Source organism: Hemitrygon akajei, chromosome 7 (genome assembly GCF_048418815.1).
Source record: "Hemitrygon akajei chromosome 7, sHemAka1.3, whole genome shotgun sequence".
NCBI classification, from domain to species: Eukaryota; Metazoa; Chordata; class Chondrichthyes; order Myliobatiformes; family Dasyatidae; genus Hemitrygon; species Hemitrygon akajei.
Window position 1 is genome coordinate 13,439,253 of NC_133130.1, and position 27,875 is coordinate 13,467,127.

The 27,875-nt window shown below is 46.6% G+C and overlaps 1 protein-coding gene across 1 annotated transcript; it reads left to right on the plus strand.

Annotated features, from left to right (window-relative positions):
• Window positions 1–3,108: 3,108 nt before the first annotated feature.
• Window positions 3,109–27,766, plus strand: LOC140730115 (zinc finger C2HC domain-containing protein 1B-like). Its single transcript, XM_073050251.1, has 6 exons — window positions 3,109–3,127; window positions 8,258–8,319; window positions 16,128–16,247; window positions 22,702–22,840; window positions 26,541–26,860; window positions 27,734–27,766. Exons 1-6 carry the CDS (start codon window positions 3,109–3,111, stop codon window positions 27,764–27,766), a joined length of 693 nt encoding a protein of 230 aa, XP_072906352.1.
• The last annotated feature ends 109 nt before the right edge of the window (window positions 27,767–27,875 follow it).

A 27,875-nucleotide genomic window follows, 5' to 3' on the forward strand; every position in this document is an offset into this window, starting at 1 on the left:
TAAGGCAGTGAGGAGTGCGGTAGAACAGAGGGATCTGGGCATACAGATCCATAATTCCTTGAAAGTGGTGTCATAGGTAGATAGAGTTGCCACATTGTCCTTCATCAAGTATTGAGTTCAGGAGTTGGGCTGTTATGTTCAAGTTGTATGGGACGTTGGTGAGGCCTAATTTGGAGTATTGTGTGCAGTTTTAGTCACCAGCCTACAGGAAAGATGTAAGATTGAAAGAGTACAGAGAAAGTTTACAAGGATGTTGCCTTGTCTGGAAGGCCTGGCAACATCCTTGTAAACTTTCTCTGTACTCTTTCAAGTTATAGGGAAAGATTGAATAGGTTAGGACATTATTCACTGGAAAGTAACAGATGGAGGGGAGATTTTACAAAATTAAGGGGAGTATAGATGGGGTAAATACAAGCAGGGTGTTTCCTCTACAACAAGAGGTCATGGGTTAAGTGGGAAAGATGAGATATTTAAGGAAATTAGAGGAGAACGAGCTGCCAGTGGAAGTGGTGGCTGCAGGTTGGATTTCAATATTTAAGAGAAATTTTGGATAGGTACATGGATGGGAGGGATATGGAGGATATGGTCCTGGTGCAGGTCAATAGGACTAGGCAGAATAGTTTGGCACAGACTAGATAGGCCAAGACCTTATTCCATGCTATGATACTATATATTTTAAAAAAACATACCTCTGACAGCCCCACTATATTTTCCTCCTACCACCTTAAAATTATGTTGTCTTGTATTAGCCGTTTCCACCCCGGGAAAGTCTATGGCTGTCTACTTGATCTATGCCTCTTATGTAAACCTCTATCAAGTCACCACTCATCCTCTTTCATTCCAAAGAGAAAAGCCCTAGTTCGCTAATCCCATCCTCAAAGCATGCTCTCGGGGAGCACCCTGATAAATCTCTGAATCACTTCTCACTTTTCCCAGTTGAACTCCATTTGTCACTTCTCAGCCCAACTCGGCACCCTGTCAATATTCCATTGTAACCCAAAGTGTACCTTCTACATGGTCCACAACTCTGCCAATCTATGTGTCATCTGCAGATGGTGCATTGTTCCTGTAGCAGCCTCAGTCATGTGTTACAAGCTGCATTGTTTACATCACAATAGCCTAGTCTGCAGGAAACTTCTCGAGGCCCTATAAGCTTTGCAACCTCAGCGAGCCTCTTGGGCCCCCAGTAGGGGATACCCATGGAGGGTGGAGAACAGGATTTGGCAGCAGTAATTCTGAGCACTGCAGCCCTTTCCCCTCAGGATCCTTGGCACACTTTCCTTTTACTCTATGACCCCAGTCCCACTTCCAGTTGGGTGCACATCAGGAGAGATGTTAGGTTTATAGAGGTAGGCAGTACATGGTATAAAGCAAATAGCTCTTCCCAAGAACCATAGTACACCCTTACCCTGTGATTCAATGTCTAATGAAGGATTCAGATTCCTTTATAACATGAACATTGAAACATACAGTGAATACTTCGTTAGGCTATCAAGAAGATAAGTGGAATGTTGGCCTTCATTGCTAGAGGGATTGAATTTAAGAGCGGAGAGGTTACGCTGCAAACTGTACAGGGTAGAGGTGAGGCTGTGCCTGGAATACTGCATTCATTTCTGGTCTCCTGACTTGAAGAAGGATATACTGACTTTGGAGGTGGTGCAGAGTTGGTTCACCAGATCGATTCCAGAGATGAGGAGAGATAGAGTCACTTGGGACTGTACTCGCTGGAATTCAGAAGAATGAGAGGTTATCTTATAGAAACATAAAGTTATGAAAGGGATAGATAAGTTAGAGGCAGGAGAGTCGTTTCCACTGGTAGGTGAGACTAGAAATAGGGGACATAGCCTCTAGATTCGTGGATGGAGATGAGGATGAACTGCTTTTCCCAAAGAGTGGTGAATCTGTGGAATTCTCTGCCTGATGAAGCAGTGGAGGCTACCTCAGTAAATGTATTTAAGACAGGGTTGGATAGGTTTTTGCATAGTGGGGGAATTGAAGGTTATGGGGAAAAGGCAGGTAGCTGGAGATGAGTCTATGACCAGATCAGCCATGATCTTATTGAATGGCGAAGCAGGCTCGGTGGGCCAGATGGCTGACTCCTGCTCCTATTTCTTATGTTCTTATGTTTGTGTTAGCAGCCAACACAACCTATGGATATGCAGCCTGCAAGTGTCACCACACATTCCAGCACTGACAGTACATAGCATGCCCACAGAGTTCAGCAGATCAACACAAGCAACAACAGCAAAATATGCCTCTTTCCCTCGCACAAAGGCAGGCCTCCAATGCTAGGATAGGCTACCTTTGGGCCTCCAGCCTCAAATAGACTCACAGACATTGGGCCTCGACTTCCCCAGTGGACTCGCAGACCCAAGACTTTGGCCACCGGGACTCAATTTAAGTAGCGTGAATCCTGCGAATTAAAAATAAATAGATAATAATCAAGTCAAGTCATTTTTATTGTCATTTCGACCATAACTGCTGGTACAGTGCATAGTAAAAATGAGAATGTTTTTCTGGACCATGGTGTTACATGGTGTTAACTTGGTCACTTGTATTTGAGCCTTCATTCCTGCAAACAGCTAGCTCAGTTTGTACTTCACATTTCTGTTTAAATCTGGGATTTTAAAGGTCAACTTCATCTGTACTTGTACGTTGCCTACTCCTGCTCCTATTTATTATTAAATTCTTATGAAATGTGCTGTTTGCATCAACAACCAACACAGCCTGATGATGTGCTGAGGACAGCTGCAAGTTTTGCCCTGCACCCGATGTCAATATAGCATGCCCACAACTTACTAACCCTAACCTCTACACCTTTGGAGTGTGGGAGGAAACCAGAGCACCCAGAGGAATCCCACGCCAGCGTAAGAAGAATGTACAAACTCCTTATAGGCAGCAGCAGGAAGTGAATCCCTGTCGATAGCACTGTAAAGTGTTATGCTAATGACTACACTACAGTGCAACACCTCCACAAAGGAATGAAAGGAAGATGTCTCCCTCCCCTTTCCTACCACAATCTCTCCACTCTAATGGAAATAGGAACATGCTGTATCCTTGATATTAACTGAAGTGTTATCAAGCTAGTTTTGACACAACCTTGCAAGGATGAACAGCTGGCTGAGAAGTAAGTTTTAGTGGAATGTCAGGGAAAGGAGGGTCGGTGAGGCTATGGAGAGAATTCTAGAATGTAAGGCCCGAATGTTCTCTCATCAATGCTGTTTCACTGACCTCCACCAATACCCAGTCCAACACATCTCGACATGAAGGTTCCCAAATTGGTTTGCAAATCTCATAATATAGAAACAGCTGCCCATGACGTGGTGACCTTTTAACCTACTCCGAAATCAATTGAACCCTTCCCCTCCACATAGCCCTCCATTTTTCTATCAACCATGAGCCTAAACAAGTCTCATAAATGTCCCAGATGTATCTGACTCTATCACAAACCTGGCACATTCCAAACACCCACCAGTCTCTATTTTTTTTAAAACTTACTTCTCACATTCCCCCAAACTTTCATTGTTAAAATTATGTCCTCTCATATTAGCTATTTAAGCCCTCTGAGAAAATGTCGAGCTGGCCATGTTAGTAAATCTGTCTATTATTGTCACAGGTACTGAAGTACAGTGGATTCTGGTTAATTTGGCCATCGTTAATCAGGGCAGCTGCTTATTTGGCACAAAAACTAATTGAGAAATTAACCACAATTCTCTTTGTTTTATTTGGGGATACAATGCTGCTTAATTGGGGCAGAATACAGTTGCCAAACAGGTTCTCACTACTGTCAGTCTTGTGTACTTGTGTGGCTGTTAGACGCTAACTGTACTTCGAGCAAACAGTTTTTAAATAGCATCAGTCGTATGTAGTTATGTTTTTTAAAAAAACGTAGTGACTTTTGTCACCAATAATTGGCAAGAAGTAAGCAGTAAGACAATTCAGATTCATTTTGCTCACTGTGGTTTCAAGCATTCAGGCTTGGAGATGCTGGAAATGCTTGGGAGTGAAAGTGAAACAAATTCACTACTTCAAGTTGGGAACTATGAAAAATTTGAAGGTATCAACAATCATCCTAAATGTTACAATGAAAATGAAGATTTGGAGGATGCGATCATTGATAGCATTGCATGAAAACAGTCCATTATCTACTCTAGATGCCTGTGCTAATTTTGTTCATTGCATATACTGGGTGAATTCCTCTGTCAATAAGGAATTAATACAGTTTTATAGTACCGTAGTACAATTGGGAGTGTTCTAATGTGTATTGTTGTTCATTTACAATACCAGTGACTTGGGTTCAATTCTCACTGCTGTCTGTAAGGAGTTTGTAAGTTCTCCCCGTGACCGCATAGGTTTCCTTCAGGAGCTTTGGCTTCCTCCCACGGTCCAAAGACATATTGGTTGATAGGATAATTGGTCATTGTAAATTGTCCTGTGGTTAGGCTTGGGTTAAATTGGGGGTTACTGAACGGCATGGCTTGAAGGGCCTGTTCTGTACCATATGTCAATAAATAATAAATAATTTGTTACACAGTTTGTATTTTTAACTGTTTCCATGAGGCTTTGGCTAATTGGAACAACCACTTCATTGGGCCAAAATGTCTTAGTCCCAATGTGTCCCAATTAACTGGAATCCACTGTCCTGTTTGCATGCCATGCATGCAGATCATTTCTTGGGGTCCGAGTCTATTAGACACTCAAATCAGCTGCACAGGTTGACTCTGTGGTTAAGAAGGCATATGGTGTATTGGCCTTCATCAACAGTGGTATTGAATTTAGGAGCCGAAAGGTAATATTGCAGCTATACGGAACCCTGGTCAGACCCCACTTGGAGCACCTTGCTCAGTTCTGGTTGCCTCACTACAGGAAGAATGTGAAAGCTATACAAAGGGTGCAGAGGAGATTTACAAGGATGTTGCCTGGATTGTGGAGCATGCCTTATGAGAATAGGTTGAGTGAACTCGGCCTTTTCTCCTTGGAGCGACAGAGGATGAGAGGTGACCTGATAGAGGTGTAGAAGATGATGAGAGACATTGATCGTGTAGCTAGTCAGAGGCGCTTTCCCAGGGCTGAAATGGTTGCCACAAGAGGACACAGGTTTAAGGTGCTTGGAAATAGGTACAGAGGAGATGTCGTGGTAAGTTTTTTACTCAGTGGTGAGTGCATGGAATGGGCTGCCGGCAATGGTGGTGGAGGCAGATACAATAGGGTCTTTTAAGAGACTTTTGGATAGGTACATGGAGCTTAGTAAAATAGAGGGCTGTAGGTAAGCCTAGTAATTTCTAAGGTAGGGACATGTTCGGCACAGCTGTGTGGGCCAAAGGGCCTGCATTGTGCTGTAGGTTTCCCATGTTTTCTATGTTTTTTCTATATTTCATTACAACAGTAATAGAGAAAAATCTTTATGTTCCTGTTAGGTTGAAAGAAAAGGTTAAAAGTTTAAGAGAGCCATGGTTTTCAAGGGATATTGGAAACTTGGTTAGGAAAAAGAAAGATATCTACAATAAATATAGGCAGCATGGAGTAAATGAGGTGCTCGAGGAATATAAAGAATGTAAGAAGAATCTTAAGAAAGAAATTAGAAAAGCTAAAAGAAGATACGAGATTGCTTTGGCAAGTAAGGTGAAAATAAATCCAAAGGGGTTCTACAGTTATATTAATAGCAAAAGGATAGTGAGGGATAAAATTGGTCCCTTAGAGAATCAGAGTTGACAGCTATGTGTGGAGCCGAAAGAGATGGGGGAGATTTTGAACAATTTCTTTTCTTCAGTATTCACTAAGGAGAAGGATATTGAATTGTGTAAGGTAAGGGAAACAAGTAGGGATGTTATGCAAACTATGACGATTAAAGAGGAGGAAGTACTGGCACTTTTAAGGAATATAAAAGTGGATAAATCTCCAGATCCTGACAGGATATTCCCTAGGACCTTGAGGGAAGTTAGTGTAGAAATAGCAGGGGGTCTGACAGAAATATTTCAAATGTCATTAGAAACGGGGATGGTGTCGGAGGATTGGCGTATTGCTCATGTGGTTCCATTGTTTAAAAAGGGTTCTAAGAGTAAACCTAGCAATTATAGGCCTGTCAGTTTGATGTCAGTGGTGGTAAATTAATAGAAAGTATTCTTAGAGATGGTATATATAATTATCTGGATAGACAGGGTCTGATTAGGAACAGTCAACATGGATTTGTGCGTGGAAGGTCATGTTTGACAAATCTTATTGAATTTTTTGAAGAGGTTACTAGGAAAGTTGATGAGGGTAAAGCAGTGGATGTTGTCTATATGGACTTCAGTAGGGTCTTTGACAAGGTTCCGCACGGAAGGTTAGTTAGGAAGGTTCAATCGTTGGGTATTAATATTGAAGTAGTAAAATGGATTCAACAGTGGCTGGATGGGAGATGCCAGAGAGTAGTGGTGGATAACTGTTTGTCAGGTTGGAGGCCGGTGACTAGTGGTGTGCCTCAGGGATCTGTACTGGGTCCAATGTTGTTTGTCATATACATTAATGATCTGGATGATGGGGTGGTAAATTGGATTAGTAAGTATGCAGATGATACTAAGGTAGGTGATGTTGTGGATAATGAAGTAGGTTTTCAAAGCTTGCAGAGAGATTTAGGCCAGTTAGAAGCGTGGGCTGAAAGATGGCAGATGGAGTTTAATGCTGATAAGTGTGAGGTGCTACATTTTGGTAGGAATAATCCAAATAGGATATATATGGTAAATGGTAGGGCACTGAAGAATGCAGTAGAACAGAGTGATCTAGGAATAATGGTGCATAGTTCCCTGAAGGTGGAATCTCATGTGGATAGGGTGGTGAAGAAAGCTTTTGGTATGTTGGCCTTTATAAATCAGAGCATTGAGTATAGAAGTTGGGATGTAATGTTAAAATTGTACAAGGCATTGGTAAGGCCGAATTTGGAGTATTGTGTACAGTTCTGGTCACCAAATTATAGGAAAGATGTCAACAAAATAGAGAGAGTGCAGAGAAGATTTACTAGAATGTTACCTAGGTTTCAGGACCTAAGTTACAGGGAAAGGTTGAACAAGTTAGGTCTTTATTCTTTGGAGTGTAGAAGGTTGAGGGGGGACTTGATAGAGGTATTTAAAATTATGAGGGGGATAGATAGAGTTGACGTGGATAGGCTTTTTCCATTGAGAGTAGGGGAGATTCAAACAAGAGGACATGAGTTGAGAGTTAGGGGGCAAAAGTTTAAGGGTAATACGAGAGGGAATTTCTTTACTCAGAGAGTGGTAGCTGTGTGGAATGAGCTTCCAGTAGAAGTGGTAGAGGCAGGTTCGGTATTGTCATTTACAGTAAATTTGGATAGGTATATGGACAGGAAAGGAATGGAGGGTTATGGGCTGAGTGCGGGTCAGTGGGACTAGGTGAGAGTAAGAGTTTGGCATGGACTAGAAGGGCCAAGATGGCCTGTTTCCGTGCTGTAATTGTTATATGGTTATAACTTGATAGTTAGTATGGAGATGATGGGTCGAATGGCTGTTTCCATGCTGTAACACTCTGTTAAAATGCAGCAGAGTGTTTGTACTGTTGTTGGATGGAGTCACATCCAGGACCAGCCCAGTTACTGTTGTGGTTTCTTGTGTTTCACACACACACAGAGGAGACGCAGAAGGTTCTTCAAGAAGTTTTAAGCTTTAATTTGCAAACCAAAGCTGAGACAGTCAGTGAGCTAGTCGCTGAGTGCCCGCCGATCTTTGTACATAGCATTTTTTATAGCAATCTTCTGGTTTAGCTACACTAACATATCCAATCACTCTGCAGCTACATATCACCAATATATCACCTTCTGACCTGCCACTATTATCTTCACCCAATTAGTCTAATTACGTACCAGTTTACATTTTGGGCCACGTGTCCCCTTGTCCCTGGCCATAGTTATCTCTCAGTTAGTCTTCATTAACATACCATTGCCTGTTTTATCATCCTGTCTGCCACCGTTATCTTTTCACTAGCTAAGCCATTCCATAGTATATAGATTACATTTCAGCTAATTACATTCCTGCTAATAATACATGGATGTTGTTCCATAGTATATACCTAAGAATACAATGTATCTAGTAAATCAATAATGCATAGTAAATAGTCAGTAGTCGTGGTTATATAGTGAATGCTGCCAATGCCATATTTCAATATATTTTCCAATATTACAAACAACGGACTTCCTACCATGAAGAAGGTTAAAGATGATTGCTTTTTGAACTGAAACTTCAATGCTTCTCTCTTTTCTCGAGGATAGAGCGGGGCCTGACCCTTGCGGCGTGCAAAATCTGTGGGCGAAGTTTCGAGGCCGACAGTTTGGTAAGCTCCCGAAGGTTCCCTTGTCCTCACTTGCTTCATTTTGAGTGTACCTGGGAGCTGATTTTTGGGCCAGTGATATGAGGAGAGGAGAGGATGGGAGTGGGGGTGGGGGTGATTGTGGGAGGTTGTGTGCACAAGATTCAAGATTGTTTAATGCCATTTCTAGAACACAAGTGTAAAGGAGAACAAAATAATTGTCATTCCAGATTCAATGCAGCAGGAAAAAAACACAATAAGATAAAAATCACTATAATAGAACATAGAAACCTACAGCACATTACAGGCCCTTCAGCCCACAATGTTGTGCCAACCATGTAACCTACTCTAGAAACTGCCTACAATTTCCCTGCAGCATAGCCCTCAGATACAAGACCCAATTGATTCTGCCTCTACCACCGTTGCTGGCAGTTCATTCCACGCATCAACCACTCCCTGTGTGAAAAACTTACCTCTAACATCCCCCTTGTACCTGTACCTTAAAACTATACCCCCTCGTGTTAGCCATTTCAGCCCTGAGAAGAAACCTCTATCCACATGATCAATGCCTCTTATCATCTTGTATACCTCTATCAGGTCACCTCTTATCTTCCGTCACTCCAGGGAGAAAAGGTCAAGTTCATTTATCCTACACGAGGGGACATAGTGAGGGCATGTCAGAGCCAAGTTTTTCACACACAGAGTGGTGGGTGCGTGAAAAGGTGTTAGGGGCAGATACAATCGGGTCTTTGCAGAGACTCTTAGATAGGTACACGGAGCTTAGAAAAATAGGGGGCCATGCAGCAGGGAAATTCTAGGTATTTCTAGTGGTTGGCACAACATTATAGACTGAAAGCCTATAATGTGCTGTAGATTTCTATGTTCTATTCTCATAACGTACGCCCTCCAATCCAGGCAACATCTTCGTAAATCTAATAAAAATAAAAAACAATGACTATAAATAAGATAGCTTATATACTGTAGATTGATTGTACATCCACAAAGTGATGCTAGGCATAGGAGTGGCTGTACACAAAGTAACTGACAGGACATGATGGAGTAGTAGGGGTGGGGTGGAGGTGTCGATCAGCCTTACTGCTTGGGGAAAGTAACTGTTTTTGAGTCTGGTGGTCCTGGTGTGATTCTTAATGGGAATGGGACAAACAGCCCATGACTGCAAGGTGGGTGGGACCTCTCTCCTGGGGATCACTTCCACCTGGATTCCCTTCCAAAGGTGACTGTGTCACAGACGGTTGTACGGGAAGGACGTGAATAAAGCTGAAAGATACAGAGAAAATTTACTAAGATCTTGCTGTGATTGGAGGGCCTGAGTTATAAGGAAAGATCAAATAGGTTAGTTCTTTATTCCTTGGAATGTAGATTGAGAGGGGATTTGTTAGAGGTATACAAAATTATCAGGAGTATAGATAGGGCAAAAGCAAGCTGGCTTTTTCCACTGAGGTTGGGTGGGACTACAACTAGAGGTCATGGGTTAAGGGTGAAAGGTGAAAATTCTAAGGGGAGCATGAGGGGAAACTTCTTCACTCAGAGGGTGATGAGTGTGTGGAATGAGCTTCAAGCCCAAGTGGAGCATGGAAACTCATATTTAATGTTTATAAGAAGTTTGGATAGGTACATGGATGGGAGGGGTATGGAGGGCTATGGTGCAGGTGCAGGTCGATGGGACTTAAGTCTAAATGGTTTGTTACAGACTAGATAGGCCAAAGGGCCTGTTTCTGGGCTGTACTTTTCTCTGACTGTATGACTAAATGATTTAATGTAGATGTCACTGGTATTTATTGCCATGGGCAGTTTCAGAACACATTTCTATCAAGAACATTGCTGAGAATCTTGTATGAAAATAGATTCACAAGTTGGGTGAGTGGGGATAGAGGACAGTCACTACCAGTAAATATTTATTTACAGGACAAGACAGACACTAAACATTCAGTAAACCCTTCAGGTTGCATTCAGTTAACAAATACTTATCTAAATTGAGTACTTGAAGTGGCAGAACAAAAAAGACATTAAACATTCAGTAACCCATTCAAGTTAACACACAGTAGCAAATACTTATCTAAAGTGTGCGCCGAGCCCCCTCTACTGCAGCACACCTCCAGTGTTTACCATTTCCGTTACACTGCCGACTCCCAGCTCGTTATGACCCAGAGAGCAAAAAGAGACCGAGTTTTCAGTGTGCTAGATTTAGACCCTTCCAGCGCCATGAGCTAATCATCTAAATGGCAGCTAGTGGGAGGGGCTACAATCCCAATTCCGTTTCTCCGGGGGAGTGCCTTTCAATGAGTGGGTAGGCTTGACACCCACAGCAACAGATCTGGAGGTGTAAATGAAGATTTTTAAAGATTAGCTTTATTTGTTACATGTACAGTATATTGAAACGCGCCACATGTTGGCGCGTGGCCTAGTGGGCAAGGCATCAGACTAGTAACCTGAAGGTCACTGGTTCGAGCCTCAGCTGAGGCAGCACGTTTGTGTCCTTGAGCAAGGCACTTAACAACACATTGCTGTGCGACATCACCGGTGCCAAGCTGCATGGGCCCTAGTGCCCTTCCCTTGGACAACATCGGTGGCGTGGAGAGGGGAAGGGCCTGCAGCTTGGGCAACTGCCGGTCTCCCATACAACCCTGCCCAGGCCTGCGCCCTGGAAACTCCAGGCACAGATCCATGGTCTCTCGAGACCGACGGATGCCACCACCATATTGAAACATCAAGATGTACATTGAAATTTGTCATCTGGATCAATGACCAACAGAGTCTGTGGATCTGCTGGAGACAGCCTGCAATTGTTGCCACGCTTCCGACACCAACGTAGCATGCACAAAACTCACTCACCTGAACCGGTACTTCTTTGGAACGTGGGAGGAAACCAGAGCCCCAGAGGAAACCACGTAGTCACAGAGAGAAAGTACAGACAGCAGTGGGAATTGAACCCTCATCATCCAATCGCTGGCATTGTGAACCAAGCTTTATAGAGTAGTTTTCTTTATCACATAAACATTGAAACATACAACCAAAACAGTCCAAGCAAGTGCTGGGGGCAGCCTGCAAGTGCCACCATGCTTTTGACACCAATGCACAATCCTAGTTAGTAATTAACTGCTAACCTACCAACCATGGGACTCTGGAATATAGGAGGAAACCAGGGTACCTGGAGGGAACCCATATTGTTACAAGGAGAAGATACAAACTTCTATAGACAGTGATAGGAATTGAACCCTGATCAGTGATCGCTGGCGTTATAAAGCGTTACGCTAACCAGCATGCTACCATGTCTCTCCAGTGCCAGTGGCCAGGCCAGCATTTACCGCCCATCCCCTAGCTATCTCATCATCTTACTGGGCCATTTCAGAATACACTTGTATCAACAATATTGCTGCAGATCTGGAGATGTAAATACAAGGTAAGAACAGCAGATTTTTCTGGAGCAACACAGTGGTATGGTGGGTAGAGCCACTGCCTCACAGTGCTGAGAGTTGGATTCAGTCCCGGCCTTGGGCGCGAAGTTGGTATGTTCTCCTTGTGACCACACAGGTTTCCTCTCACATCACAAATCAGAATTAGATTAAACCTCACTGGCATATGTTGTGAATTTTTTTTTAATATGGCAGCGTTACAGTGCAGTACATAATAATAAACTGAATTATAGTAAGTATTATATAAAATATATACTTCTGTTGGCAGGGGGGAAAAGCTGTTCCTGAATAGTTGAGTGTGTGTCTTTGGGCTCCTGTACCACATCCTTAATGATAGTAATGAGGAGAGGGCATGTCCTGGGTAATGGGGGTCCTTAATGACAGATGCTTCCTTTTTGAGACATCGCGTTTTGAAGGTGTCCTCGATGCTGGGGAGATCAGTGGCCATGAAGGAGCTGGCTGAGTTTAAACAGCCACAAAATAACAAATTTCACAACATATGCCAGTGATGTTAAACCTGATTCTGAATCTGATTCTTCTAATGCTATTTCCAACTCCTCTGTTCATCTGTATCTGCTGTATTGCTCCGTGACTTCATTGCTCCTCACTTGTTATTGCATTAATCAAAGCTAACTATTCCACTAACTACTTCTTCTTCCTTGAGTTTCTTCAGCAGTTGGCATCCACACTGTTGCATTACTACCATCTTCAGGATTTATTGTCCCTCATTGTCCATTCACTCGACTGCCAGCCATTCCACTAACTAAACCTGAATATTTCCATTAGCCAAAGCTAACTATTGCATTGTTCAAAGCTCGCTATTCCTTAAACTAAACCCAACTATTCTGCTACCTTTTGAATCGGTGGACTGGACTGTATTCAGGGATTCATCTTTGAATCTGGATGAGTATGCTGCAGTTGTTACCGACTTCATTAAAACCTGTGTGGATGAGTGTGTGTCTATGAAAACTTGCTATACATACCCAAATCAAAAGCTGTGGATGAACCATTAGGTTCTTAGTCTACTGAGGGATAGATCTGTGTCATTCCAGTCTGGTGACCCAGGTCTGTACAAGAAAACCGGGTATGTCTTGTGGAGGCTATTTCAAGGGCTAAGAGAGGCAATTCCAAGTGAGGTTGGAGGCAACATCAGATGCACATCAACTTTGGGAGGGTGTGCAGGCAATACCTAACACCATGAATGGCAGTGATGCTTCACTTCCAGATGAAGTCAACATCTTTTATGAAAGGGAGAATAAAGCTACGTCAGTGAGGATCCCTGCAGCACCCAGTGACCCTCTGATCTCTGTCTTGAAGGCTGAAGTCAGGCTGTTGTTCAAGAGGGTGAATGCTCACAAGATGACTGGCCCGGATGGTGTACCTGGCAGGGCTCTGAAAACCTGTGCCAACCAATTGACAGGGATGTTTGAAGACATTTTAAATCATTCAGTCAGAAGTTCTCACCTGCTTCAAAAGGGCAAAAATTATACCAATACTGTACCCAAGAAGAGCAGGGTGAGCTGCCTTAATGTCTATTGTCCAGTAGCACTTACAGTACATCTACAGTGATGAAGTGTATTGAAAAGTTGATTATGGCTAGAATTAACTCCTCTCTCAGCAAGGAACTGGAACCACTGTAATTTGCCTATCGGCCCAGTAGGTCTACAGTGGAGGCGATCTCATTGGCTCTTCACGAAGCCTTGGATCACCTAGAGAATAGAAATACCCATGTCCGGATGCTGTTTATTAACTACAGCTCCATATTTAACACAATCGTTCCCACAATCCTGATCAATAGGCTGCACAACCTGGGCTTCTCTCCTCCCTCTGCAACTGGATCCTCGACTTCCTAACCGGAAGACCACAGGTGGTGTAGATCGGGAATAACACCTCCACATCACTGACAATCTACACTGGTGCACCTCAGGGGGGTGTGCTCTGTCTCTACTCTGTTTACACCCATGACAGTGAGGCTCAGCACAGCTCAAATCACATCTATATTTTTGCTGAAGCATTGTTGGCAGAATTTCAGATGGTGACAAGAGGACCTACATGAACGAGATATATCAGCTAGTTGAGTAGTGTCACAGCTACAACCTTGTTTTCAAGGTTAGTAAGGCCAAACAACTGTTTGTGGACTTCAGAAAGGGTATCATCCCACCTCACCTGGATCCACCCATCACTTCCCAGTCTCTATCACTATTCCCACTCTCCCCTCCTCCATCTGCCCATCACCCCCTCATCTGGATCTACCCATCACCTCCCAGTCTCTATCACTATTCCCACTCTCCCCTCCTCCATCTGCCCATCACCCCCTCATCTGGATCCACCTATCACCTGCTAGATTTTGTTCTACCTCTTCCCCTCACATCTTTATACTGACTTCCAACCCAGATAAAGGACCTCAACCTGAAACGTTGACTGTCCATTTCCCTCCACAGATGCTGCCTGACCTGCTGAGCTCTTCCAGCATCTTGTGTGTTGCTCCAGATTCCAGCGCCTGCAGTCTCTTGTGTCGCCGAAGAAATTCTTTGCTGTTTTCACTGTCTTTGACCTCTTCCACCTACCAGACAATTGGGATATTAAGTTGTTAGGTTTTTAGAACACAGAACATAGGACAGTACAGCACAGGAACAGGCCCTTCAGCCCACAATGTCTATGCTGAGCACAATGCCAAATTAAACAAATCCCTCTGCCTGCATATGATCCGTATCCCAACCATTCCCTGCATGTGCACGTAGCTGTCTAAAAGCACTATAGTAGCTGCTTCCACAACTACCACCGCCACCTCTGCCAGCACATTTCAGGCGCCCACCACTCCGCGTTTTTTGAAACAATACTTGTCCCACACATTTCCTTTAAACCTACCCTTCTCACCTACAACCAATGTTCTCTACTGTTCAACATTTCTACGCTGGGAGGAGGATTTGGACTCTCTGTTGAGGCGTTGACCATGGATGTTGTGTCCTCAGCCTGTACGCAAGCCTGGGCATTACGATATGGAGAGCAAGCTGTTGCCCATATAGCAAGCTCCCCCTCATAACGCGGCTGAGACCGATACAGTCTGGTACCAGCAGCGTCACAGGAGTTGCCAGTCAGCACGGAACTCAATGTAGGACTGACCGCCATAGGGATTCCAGTTCCAAACTTTTCCTCGGGGTTTACTCCCAAAGCTTTCTCCATGAGTGGGTATAGCCGCAAGGCAGCGAGGTTTTGAAATCAGAGTTCTCCTTCTCTTAGATGAGCTGCCAAACATGGCTGACAAGCCCCATCTGCGTGAAGCGACTGGCTGTAAGGCGCTAGTAACCCGACTTTGCCACTTCTCCTGTCAGTAGAAACGGCTCCGTCGGGTTTAGTAGCTAAGCCACACATGGAGGCCAGGAGCTGGATTTGGTTATGAGAGGCTATTTGAGACGCACAACATCGGGAGCATTTAATGGGTAGTGGGAGTTGGGAGCTTATCCCCACTACTCTCCCACCACCTGCTGTGACAGCACCTAAGGGTGTGATGGAGGACAGCCCCCAAGTATTGCCACAGGTTCCCACGCCAACATACTATGTCCACAACACAGGACACCACAAAACACAACACATCAAGTAACAGCAAGAACAAACCCCTTTCCTCCCAAAACGCACAGTCTTCCAATCCCAGGACAAGCCACCTTCTTTGGCTTCCAACACTCGCGGATTCACAGTTACTGGGCCTTCAATCGCAGAGGTTCAGATTCGGGGCCCTGGGCATCGGATTTCGATTTCTGGATTTCTGAATCGACCTTCAACCTTTGGGCTTTGTGCTTGGGAAATGACTGCAAACAGCTTCAATGCTAATTGCCTGTCTCAAGCATAAATATCGTGATCAGTTTTGGGCCCCTTATTTTTAAGAAAAGATGTGTTGGCATTGGACAGGGTCCAAAAGAGGTTCAGGAGAATGAAAGTGTTAACATATGAAAAGTGCTTGATGTCTCTGAGCCTGTACTCACCGGCATTCAGAAGAATGAGAGGGAGAGGGGGAGGAACCTCATTGAAATCCATTGAATAGTAAAAGGCCTCAACAGAGTGGATGTGGAGAGGATGTTTTCTATAGAGGGGGAGTCTAGGGCACTGACTCAGAATAGACAGATGTTCTTGTAGAACTGAGATGAGGGGGAATGTCTTTAGCCAGAGGGTGGTGAATTGTGGAATTTGTCACCACAGGCAGCTGTGGAAGCCAAGTCATTGAGTATATTAAAAGCAGAGGTTGATATGTGTTTGATTAGTAATGGCATCAAAGGTTAGAGGGAACAGGCAGGAGAATGGGGTTGAGAGTTCAATCAGCTGTAATGGAAAGTGAGAAGATCGGATGGGTCAGATGGTCTAATTCTGCTCCCATGTCTGATGGTTTTATGGTCATATTTCCAGGCAAGACATGAACCGATCTGCAGCAAAGTCAACAACAAGAAGAAACGAGTGTTCAACTCATACAAGCAAAGAGCTCAGGGGACTGAGCTCAGCTCAGTCAGAGGATCATTAGTTGGAAAGGTAGGAAAAACCTTTGAGCACTGGGGGCAGACACTGAGGGATCTCAGCACCAGTATCTCCGAGTACCAGGGGACAGACACGGAGGGGTCTCAGCACCAGTATCTCCGAGTACCAGGGGACAGACACGGAGGGGTCTCAGCACCAGTATCTCCGAGTACCAGGGGACAGACACTGAGGGATCTCAGCACCAGTATCTCTGAGTACCAGGGGACAGACACTGAGGGGTCTCAGCACCAGTATCTCCGAGTACCAGGGGACAGACTCTGAGGGGTCTCAGCACCAGTATCTCCGAGTACCAGGGGGCAGACACTGAGGGGTCTCAACACCAGTATCTCCGAGTACCAGGGGACAGACACTGAGGGATCTCAGCACCAGTATCTCCGAGTACCAGGGGACAGACACTGAGGGGTCTCAGCACCAGTATCTCCGAGTACCAGGGGACAGACACTGAGGGGTCTCAGCACCAGTATCTCCGAGTACCAGGGGACAGACACGGAGGGGTCTCAGCACCAGTATCTCCGAGTACCAGGGGACAGACACGGAGGGGTCTCAACACCAGTATCTCCGAGTACCAGGGGACAGACACTGAGGGGTCTCAGCACCAGTATCTCCGAGTACCAGGGGACAGACACTGAGGGGTCTCAGCACCAGTATCTCCGAGTACCAGGGGGCAGACACTGAGGGATCTCAACACCAGTATCTCCGAGTACCAGGGGGCAGACACTGAGGGATCTCAGCACCAGTATCTCCGAGTACCAGGGGACAGACACTGAGGGGTCTCAGCACCAGTATCTCCGAGTACCAGGGGACAGACACTGAGGGGTGTCAACACCAGTATCTCCGAGTACCAGGGGACAGACACTGAGGGGTCTCAGCACCAGTATCTCCGAGTACCAGGGGACAGACACTGAGGGGTCTCAGCACCAGTATCTCCGAGTACCAGGGGACAGACACTGAGGGGTCTGAGCACCAGTATCTCCGAGTACCAGGGGACAGACACTGAGGGGTCTCAGCACCAGTATCTCCGAGTACCAGGGGACAGACACTGAGGGGTCTCAGCACCAGTATCTCCGAGTACCAGGGGACAGACACTGAGGGGTCTCAGCACCAGTATCTCCGAGTACCAGGGGACAGACAATGAGGGGTCTCAGCACCAGTATCTCCGAGTACCAGGGGGCAGACACGGAGGGATCTCAACACCATTATCTCCGAGTACCAGGGGACAGACACGGAGGGGTCTCAGCACCAGTATCTCCGAGTACCAGGGGACAGACACTGAGGGGTCTCAGCACCAGTATCTCCGAGTACCAGGGGACAGACACGGAGGGGTCTCAGCACCAGTATCTCCGAGTACCAGGGGACAGACACTGTGGGGTCTCAGCACCAGTATCTCCGAGTACCAGGGGACAGACACTGTGGGGTCTCAGCACCAGTATCTCCGAGTACCAGGGGACAGACACTGAGGGGTCTCAGCACCAGTATCTCCGAGTACCAGGGGACAGACACTGAGGGGTCTCAGCACCAGTATCTCCGAGTACCAGGGGACAGACACTGAGGGGTCTCAGCACCAGTATCTCCGAGTACCAGAGGGCAGACACTGAGGGGTGTCAACACCAGTATCTCCGAGTACCAGGGGACAGACACTGAGGGGTCTCAGCACCAGTATCTCCGAGTACCAGGGGACAGACATTGAGGGGTCTCAGCACCAGTATCTCCGAGTACCAGGGGACAGACACTGAGGGGTCTCAGCACCAGTATCTCCGAGTACCAGGGGACAGACACTGAGGGGTCTCAGCACCAGTATCTCCGAGTACCAGGGGACAGACACTGAGGGGTCTCAGCACCAGTATCTCCGAGTACCAGGGGACAGACACTGAGGGGTCTCAGCACCAGTATCTCCGAGTACCAGGGGACAGACACTGAGGGGTGTCAACACCAGTATCTCCGAGTACCAGGGGACAGACACTGAGGGGTCTCAGCACCAGTATCTCCGAGTACCAGGGGACAGACACGGAGGGGTCTCAACACCAGTATCTCCGAGTACCAGGGGACAGACACTGAGGGATCTCAACACCAGTATCTCCGAGTACCAGGGGACAGACACTGAGGGGTCTCAGCACCAGTATCTCCGAGTACCAGGGGACAGACACGGAGGGGTCTCAACACCAGTATCTCCGAGTACCAGGGGACAGACACTGAGGGATCTCAACACCATATCTCCGAGTACCAGGGGACAGACACTGAGGGATCTCAACACCAGTATCTCCGAGTACCAGGGGACAGACACTGAGGGGTCTCATCACCAGTATCTCCGAGTACCAGGGGACAGACACTGAGGGGTCTCAGCACCAGTATCTCCGAGTACCAGGGGACAGACACTGAGGGGTCTCAGCACCAGTATCTCCGAGTACCAGGGGACAGACACTGAGGGGTGTCAACACCAGTATCTCCGAGTACCAGGGGACAGACACTGAGGGGTCTCAGCACCAGTATCTCCAAGTACCAGGGGACAGACACTGAGGGATCTCAACACCAGTATCTCCGAGTACCAGGGGACAGACACGGAGGGGTCTCAGCACCAGTATCTCCGAGTACCAGGGGACAGACACTGAGGGGTGTCAACACCAGTATCTCCGAGTACCAGGGGACAGACACTGAGGGGTGTCAGCACTTGTATCTCCGAGTACCAGGGGACAGACACGGAGGGGTCAAAACACCAGTATCTCCGAGTACCAGGGGACAGACACGGAGGGGTCTCAACACCAGTATCTCCGAGTACCAGGGGACAGACACTGAGGGATCTCAGCACCAGAATCTCCAAGTACCAGGGGACAGACACTGAGGGGTCTCAGCACCAGTATCTCCGAGTACCAGGGGACAGACACTGAGGGGTGTCAGCACCAGTATCTCCGAGTACCAGGGGACAGACACTGAGGGGTGTCAACATCAGTATCTCCGAGTACCAGGGGACAGACACTGAGGGGTCTCAGCACCAGTATCTCCGAGTACCAGGGGACAGACACTGAGGGATCTCAACACCAGTATCTCCGAGTACCAGGGGACAGACACGGAGGGGTCTCAGCACCAGTATCTCCGAGTACCCGGGGCTCAGACACTGAGGGGTGTCAACACCAGTATCTCCGAGTACCAGGGGACAGACACTGAGGGATCTCAACACCAGTATCTCCGAGTACCAGGGGACAAACACTGAGGGGTCTCAGCACCAGTATCTCCGAGTACCAGGGGACAGACACGGAGGGGTCTCAACACCAGTATCTCCGAGTACCAGGGGACAGACACGGAGGGGTCTCAACACCAGTATCTCCGAGTACCAGGGGACAGACACTGAGGGGTCTCAGCACCAGTATCTCCGAGTACCAGGGGACAGACACTGAGGGGTCTCAACACCAGTATCTCCGAGTACCAGGGGACAGACACTGAGGGGTGTCAGCACCAGTATCTCCGAGTACCAGGGGACAGACACTGAGGGGTCTCAGCACCAGTATCTCCGAGTACCAGGGGACTGACACTGAGGGGTGTCAACACCAGTATCTCCGAGTACCAGGGGACAGACACTGAGGGGTGTCAACACCAGTATCTCCGAGTACCAGGGGACAGACACTGAGGGGTGTCAACACCAGTATCTCCGAGTACCAGGGGACAGACACGGAGGGGTGTCAACACCAGTATCTCCGAGTACCAGGGGACAGACACGGAGGGGTCTCAACACCAGTATCTCCGAGTACCAGGGGACAGACACTGAGGGATCTCAGCACCAGTATCTCCGAGTACCAGGGGACAGACACGGAGGGGTCTCAGCACCAGTATCTCCGAGTACCAGGGGACAGACACTGAGGGGTCTCAACACCAGTATCTCCGAGTACCAGGGGACAGACACTGAGGGGTGTCAGCACCAGTATCTCCGAGTACCAGGGGACAGACACTGAGGGGTCTCAGCACCAGTATCTCCGAGTACCAGGGGACAGACACTGAGGGGTCTCAACACCAGTATCTCCGAGTACCAGGGGACAGACACTGAGGGGTCTCAACACCAGTATCTCCGAGTACCAGGGGACAGACACTGAGGGGTCTCAGCACCAGTATCTCCGAGTACCAGGGGACAGACACTGAGGGGTCTCAGCACCAGTATCTCCGAGTACCAGGGGACAGACACGGAGGGGTCTCAGCACCAGTATCTCCGAGTACCAGGGGACAGACACTGAGGGGTCTCAGCACCAGTATTTCCGAGTACCAGGGGACAGACACTGAGGGGTCTCAGCACCAGTATCTCCGAGTACCAGGGGACAGACACTGAGGGGTCTCAGCACCAGTATTTCCGAGTACCAGGGGACAGACACTGAGGGGTCTCAGCACCAGTATCTCCGAGTACCAGGGGACAGACACTGAGGGGTGTCAACACCAGTATCTCCGAGTACCAGGGGACAGACACTGAGGGGTCTCAACACCAGTATCTCCGAGTACCAGGGGACAGACACTGAGGGGTCTCAGCACCAGTATCTCCGAGTACCAGGGGACAGACACGGAGGGGTCTCAGCACCAGTATCTCCGAGTACCAGGGGACAGACACGGAGGGGTCTCAGCACCAGTATCTCCGAGTACCAGGGGGCAGACACTGAAGGGTGTCAACACCAGTAGCTTTTGGGTTGGGTTAAGACCATAAGAGCATTGACGCCCTGACTAATCAATAACCTTTCACGTTTCACTTTAAATAGACACAATGACTTTGCCTCCACTGCCAAAAATAAATTCTGCAGATTCACTTCCCTCTATTTAAAGAAATTTCTCCTTATCATTGCTCTAAATAGACTTTGCTCAATTCTGGGGCTGTGTCCTCTGGTCCTAGACTCCCCCACCACAGGAAACATCCTCTCCACATCCACTCTATCTGTGTCCTCTGGTCCTAGACTCCCCCACCACAGGAAACATCCTCTCCACATCCACTCTATCTGTGTCCTCTGGTCCTAGACTCCCCCACCACAGGAAACATCCTCTCCACATCCACTCTATCTGTGCCCTCTGGTCCTAGACTCCCCCACCACAGGAAACATCCTCTCCACATCCACTCTATCTGTGTCCTCTGGTCCTAGACTCCCCCACTATAGGAAACATCCTCTCCTCATCCACTCTACCTGTGCCCTCTGGTCCTAGACTCCCCCACCACAGGAAACATCCTCTCCACATCCACTCTATCTGTGCCCTCTGGTCCTAGACTCCCCCACCACAGGAAACATCCTCTCCACATCCACTCTATCTGTGTCCTCTGGTTCTAGACTCCCCCACCATAGGAAACATCCTCTCCACATCCACTCTATCTGTGCCCTCTGGTCCTAGACTCCCCCACTATAGGAAACATCCTCTCCACATCCACTCTATCTGTGCCCTCTGGTCCTAGACTCCCCCACCACAGGCCTCAGATTCTGTATTATCAGCCGCTCCATGGTCTTCATTAAACCACTTGTATCCTTGACCGAGAGGCAAGTGAAGAGTCCGACTGGCTGGTTCCTCAACAGAGCGAGTAAATTAAATCTGCTGATTCATGGCCATTCTTTGAAGAAAAGTAGGGGAATCCTCTCCGTTGTATAAGCTCCTACGCTTCACACCTTTAGCATCACTAAAAGGATGATCTATGTTACCTTATTACTGTTTGTGAGACTTTTTAAATAATCAGATTCGGGTTTATTATCACTGACACTTGTCATGAAACTAGTTGCGGCAGCAGTACAGTGCAGTACATTAAAAATTACTATGAGAAATATAAAAATAATGTATTGCAAAAAGCATGCAAAATAATGAGGTCATGTCCTGGGTTCATGGACCATTCAGAAATCTGAGGGCAGAAGGGAAGAAGCTGTTCCTAAAATGCTGAGTCTGTGTCTGCAGGCTCCTGTACCTCCATGGTAATAATGAGAAGAGGACATGTCCCAGATGGGGGGGGGGGGGGGGGGAGGTGGTGGTGGGGGAGGGGTAGTCCTTCATGATGGATGCCACCTTCTTGAGGCATTGCCTTTTGAAGATGTCCTCAGTAGAGGGAGGCCGGTGCCCACTATGGGTCTGGCTGAATTTTCAACCTCTGCAGCTTGTTCCAACCCTGTGTAGTGGCCCATCCGTACCAGATGGTAATGTAACCTGTCAGAATGTTCTCCACTGTACATCTGTAGAAGTGTAGCAGATGAAGCGCGATCTATGGAGAGTAGTAAACAATCGACCTATTGGGTTTGTCTATGTAGTTCTGGATTTCTGGCATTGGCAGAATCTTGCATTTATGATGCGTAGAAATTTGCTGGAGTCTTTGGTGACATGCTCAGAATTCCACCGCTCGCTACCGGCGATGTTGCTGTGCGGATGACCCTTTGTCCAAAGGGTTGGTGATGTTGAGGGATGGTGTGGTGGTGAGTTCCATCAAGTGGTGACCGCTTCTCTTGTGTCCCTGCAGAACTTTGCACCCCCGGTCTCGCACTGGAGAGAGCAACATGAGGACTTCATCAACACCATCAGAAATGCCCGGCTCAGCACCAATGCCATGAAGAAGGGGCTCCCCCTTCCCCCACCACCACCCCCCAGCATTAACCCAGGTGCCTTGCCATTCTACCGGACTTTACCGTTTCTTTATCTTACACCACAGAGAGAATGTTTCCTATAGTGGGGCAGTCTAGCACAGCCCCAAAACAGAGGGATGTCCCTTTGGAACATAGAAGGAGGAATTTCTTTAACTAGAGGGTGCTGAATCTGTGGAATCAAGTCTTTGAGTATATTTAAAGCAGAGTTTGATAGGTTCATGAGTAGTAACAGTGTCAAAGGTTACGGGGAGAAGACAGGAGCGTGGGGTTGAGTGGAATAATAAGTCAGCCATGATAGAATAGCAGAGCAGACGTGATGGGCCGAATGGCCTTATTTGGCTCATATGCCCTCATGGTCTACACCGACACATGTTGTCTACATGGACTTCAATAAGGCATTTGACAAAGTCCTACATGGGAAGCTGGTCAAGGAGGTTCATTTGCTCAGCATTCTGGATGAGGCAGTAAATTGGATTAGACTGGATTGGCTTTGTGGGAGAAGCCAGAGAGTGGCATTAGAGGGTTACTGCTCTGACTGAAGGCCTGTGACTAGTGGTGTGCCACAGGGATTGGTTCTGGGTCCTTTGTTGGTTGTCATCTATTCAATGATCTGGATGATAATGTTGTTAACTGGATCAGCAAATTTGTGGATGACACCAAGACTGGGGGTGTATTGGACAGTGAGGAAAGATAACATGGCTTGCAGAGGGATCTGCATCAGCTGGGGAAAAAATGGGCTGAAAAATAGCAGATGGAATTTAACGCAGATAAGTGTGAGGTTTTGCACTTCAGTTGGACCAACCAGGGCAGGTCTTACACAGTGAACGGTAGGGCACTGAGGTGTGTGGTAGACAAAGGGATCTGGGGATACAAGTCCATAATTTGCTGAAAGTTGGGTCACAGTAGATAGGGTCGTAAAGAAAGCTTTCGGCACACTGGCCTTCATAAATCAAAATATTGAGTACAGGAGATGGGATATTATGAAGTTGTATAAGACATTGGTGAGGCCTAATTTGGAGTATTGTGTGCAGTTTTGGTCACCTACCTACAGGAAAGATGCAAACAAGGTTGAAAGAGTACAGAGAAAATTTACAAGGACTTTGCCAGGCCTGGAGGACCTGAGTTATAAAGAAAGATTGAATAGGTTAGGACTGTATTCTTTAGAATGTAGAAGATTGAGAGGAGATTTGATAGAGGTATACAAAATTATGAGGGGTATAGATAAGGTAAATGCAAGCAGGCGTTTTCCACTGAGGTTGGTGGGACTACAACCAGAGGTCATGGGTTAAAGGTGAAAAGTAAAAAAGTTTATGGAGAACATGAGAGGAAACTTCTTCACTCAGAGGATCATGAGAGTGTCGAATGTGAGCCCAATTAAGTTCAGATATGTACATGCATAGTAGGGGTATAGTCCTGGTGCAGGTTGATGGGAGTAAGCAATTTAAATGGTTTTGACATGGACTAGATGGGCTGAAGAGCCTGTTTCTGTGTTGTACTTCTCCATGACTTCATGACACAGAAAAAGGCCACTCATCCATCTCGCCCAATTTGGATCCCTGGGATACAATTCCACTGGTCCCTCTTACACCTTGAAATTTGTCTGCTTACAGGCAGCCACAAAGCAAGAGACCCAAATAACCCAATAAAAAAAAACACTGTGCAGAGAAAGAAGGAGAGAAATAAAATAGAAGTAATCATACAGCATGCTGAACCAGACTGAGTCCCAGAACAGCTGGAATAGGCCCAGAGCTGGAAATCTCCTTGTCTCCCTGAAATCTGCAACATTCACATTCCCGTATTCCCTCTCTCCACCACTCCTCTCCCACCTCCCTGACACACACCCAATCAACTCCCCTTTTATTTTTCCTGACCCTCACCTGCAACTGACTGTTGGGAGTTAACCCTAACCCACCCATGCATCCTGAGGACCTAGGAGGGAACAAACAATCTTGAAGCAATACAAGCTAATGAATGTAAAACTAACGAGATAACAAAATAAACAGTCTTAGTGTACTAAATGTACTTAAGCTTTGTTCAATGTAATTAAGCAATGTTAAAAGAAAGTACCGGTAAGCATAAAAATTAACAAACTAGACATCACACTCAGCTGTCTCTAATTCTGACTGACTCCAACTGAACAAAAGACAAAGCATGAGTATGTACAAAGTTCAAAGAACATTTATCATCAAAATCTGTATACTGTACATTATACAACCTTGAGATTCATCTCCTTGCAGGCTGCCACAAAGCAATGAAACCAAAAACACCTATTTAAAAAGAAAGACCGACAAACACCCAATGTGCAGAGAGAGAGAGAGAGAGAGAAAACGTGCAAAAAGTTAAAGTAAACAAACAGCATTTAGAACAGAAGTGAGTGCATAGACACTAAGCCCAGAGCAGGCCCACAGCCTCAGTGTCAGTTCAAAGCAAGAGCCGAGTAAATGTCATGGAGCAGCAAGCAGAACTGGCCAGATGCTCGCCTTGTCCCGATATGCTGCCTTTTCAATCCACCTGGCCTGGAGTTGAAATCACTGAGTCATTCCTTGCTCTGGGCCATGTTTCAGCCAACCTTTCCAAATTGGCCCGGCACTTAGATCGATCAAACCTCGTTCTCGGTTTAGGTGGACGTGCCCCCAGTCTGCCTTCCTAAGCTCCAACTTTTCTTTGCTCGCCCCGACTTCATCTCAATATGCCTCGACCTTCTGTAACTAAACACGTGACTGAACACCATGCCCCTGCCCACATGACTAACTACCATAATAGACATAATAAACGTGCAACGCAGATAGAGAACAATAACTTAAAATCTGAATTGGTTTAGTATCGTCACATGCAGTGAGGTACAATGAAAAACTTTGCTTTGCGTGCTGTCTGCATGATCGGACCAAGACAAGCTCTTGGTGATGGTCACCCCTTGGAACATGAAGCTCTCAATCCTCTGGCCTTCAACATCGTTAAGTGATCTCAGTATGTGTGACAATGATAAACCAATGGAAATCCCAGGCACAGCAGGTCTCTCTGGCAATAGGCCAGTGCTGGGTCACACCCATTCGTGGTCACACCAGTGACCCTGAGACAACTTCCTCTCCTCATGTCTCCGCCAGATTCAGAGATCGCCCAGCTCCACCAGTGGCCAGACCCTCAGTGGGGTGGGGGGGGGGGTGCAGAAACACCAGAATTTAGTTTATTATCTCTCTTTTCTGTGCGGTGAAATTTGTTATTTGGGGCAGGATGGGCTGGAAAAGCCTGTTATAGTGCTGTATTCTGGATTCAAAATGGTTTATTGTTAGTCTTCAGTACATGGGTATAAAGGAGAACAAACTCATTGTTACTCCAGATCCGATGCAGCATTAAACATCATAATAAGCATAAAGAACACAAAAAACATAAATACATAGTTTATTTACGTAGATTGATTGTATGCCAATAAAGTGACACTAGGCACAGGTATGTCTGTACATAAGGTGACTCTGACAGGAAATGATAAAGTAGAGGTGGTTGGGGGTGTGGAAGTGTTGATCAGCCTCACTGCTTGGGGAACGTAACTGTTTTCAAGTCTGGTAGTCCTGGAGTCCAGCTTCCTCTCCATTGAAATGGGACAAACTGTCCATGAGCAGGGTGAGGGGATCCTTCATGATATTATTGGCCTTCTAATTGTCTGTATCTCTAATAAACAAAAATAGGTTTGACTTTGTGTCTGTGTTCAAACCTACAGACTACATCGAATGTCCCTATTGCAACAGGCGTTTCAACGAGACCGCTGCTGAGCGTCATATTAACTTCTGCAAGAGCAACGTCAAGCGTAAGGTGGTGGCCAGGCAGACGATTCAGCCCCCGACTACTTCCCAGGCCAAAGCCCCCTCTCCCAGACTGCAGGTGCATATGGCTTCGAAGCCAATGGTGGACACCAGCAGGGCTGCACCTGCACCGTCATCCTCACAGCAGACTGCCTGGGGCCCCCTTGCACACTCGGCACCCCCTGCTCGCACCGGACCATCCGTCTACTCACCATCATCAGTGAGGGCATCGCAAAAGGTACAGAGGCCATATCTGAAACTGGGATATGTAGTAAAAGAGGGCAACAACACAGAAGCAGGCCCTTTGGCCCATCTAGTCCATGCTGAACTATTATTCTGCCTAATCCCATTGACCTGCATCCAGACCAAGTCCTCAATATCCCTCGCATTCATATATTCATCCAAATTTCTCTTAAAGGTTGAAATCGAACCTGCATCTACCACTTCCACAATTTGCACACAATACTCCAGACCTGGCCTCACCAGCATCTTATGGAACTGCAACATAACATCTCCTGTACTCATTACTGATTTATGAAGGCCAATCTGACAAAAGCTCTCTTTACGACTCTATCTACTTGTGACGGCACCTTTAAGGAATTGTGGATCTGTATTCCCAGATCCCTCTTCTACCATGCTCCTCTGTGCCCTACCATTCAATAGTTTGTCCTCCCCAAGTGCAACACCTCATACTTGTCTGCATTAAATTCCATCTGCCATTTTAAAGCCCATTTTTCCAGCTGGTCCAGACCCCCTGCAAACTTTGATAGCCTTCCACTCTGAGTCTCCTGCAAATTTGGATGATGTCTTATTGAGGCAGTCCCTCCTATAGATTTCACTGAGGGTAGGGAAGGATGTTCCCATAATGTATAAGGCTGACTCAACTATTCACCATAATTCAACAGTATGGGAGAGACATGATTGCTACTACCCGGTCCCGTGAATTTTGTTCTGAGTTTGTTTGTGCATCTCCGTTGATGTGGTCTTTCATCGATTCTTTGTATTTACTGTGAATGCCCACAAGAAAATGAGTTCTGTATGGTGTCATAAACTAATAACACACCGACAATTGTTCTTTTCACATCTTTATTGAACACATTGTTTAATCTAGGCTGGAAAGAAGTATGTGAACCCTTGTACTTAATAACTAGTGGAACCTCCTTGAGCAGCAATAACCTCCACCAAATGTTTCCTGTAGCTGATCAGACTTACAAAATGTTAGACTCTTCATGCAAAACTGTTTCAGTTCATCA

Excerpts from the sequence above, each read along its gene's own strand:
- LOC140730115 (XM_073050251.1), top strand. Across the intron at positions 8,320-16,127 it reads GTTTCGAGGCCGACAGTTTG|GCAAGACATGAACCGATCTG; the intron begins GTAAGCTCCCGA and ends TCATATTTCCAG. Across the intron at positions 22,841-26,540 it reads ACCCCCCAGCATTAACCCAG|ACTACATCGAATGTCCCTAT; the intron begins GTGCCTTGCCAT and ends TCAAACCTACAG.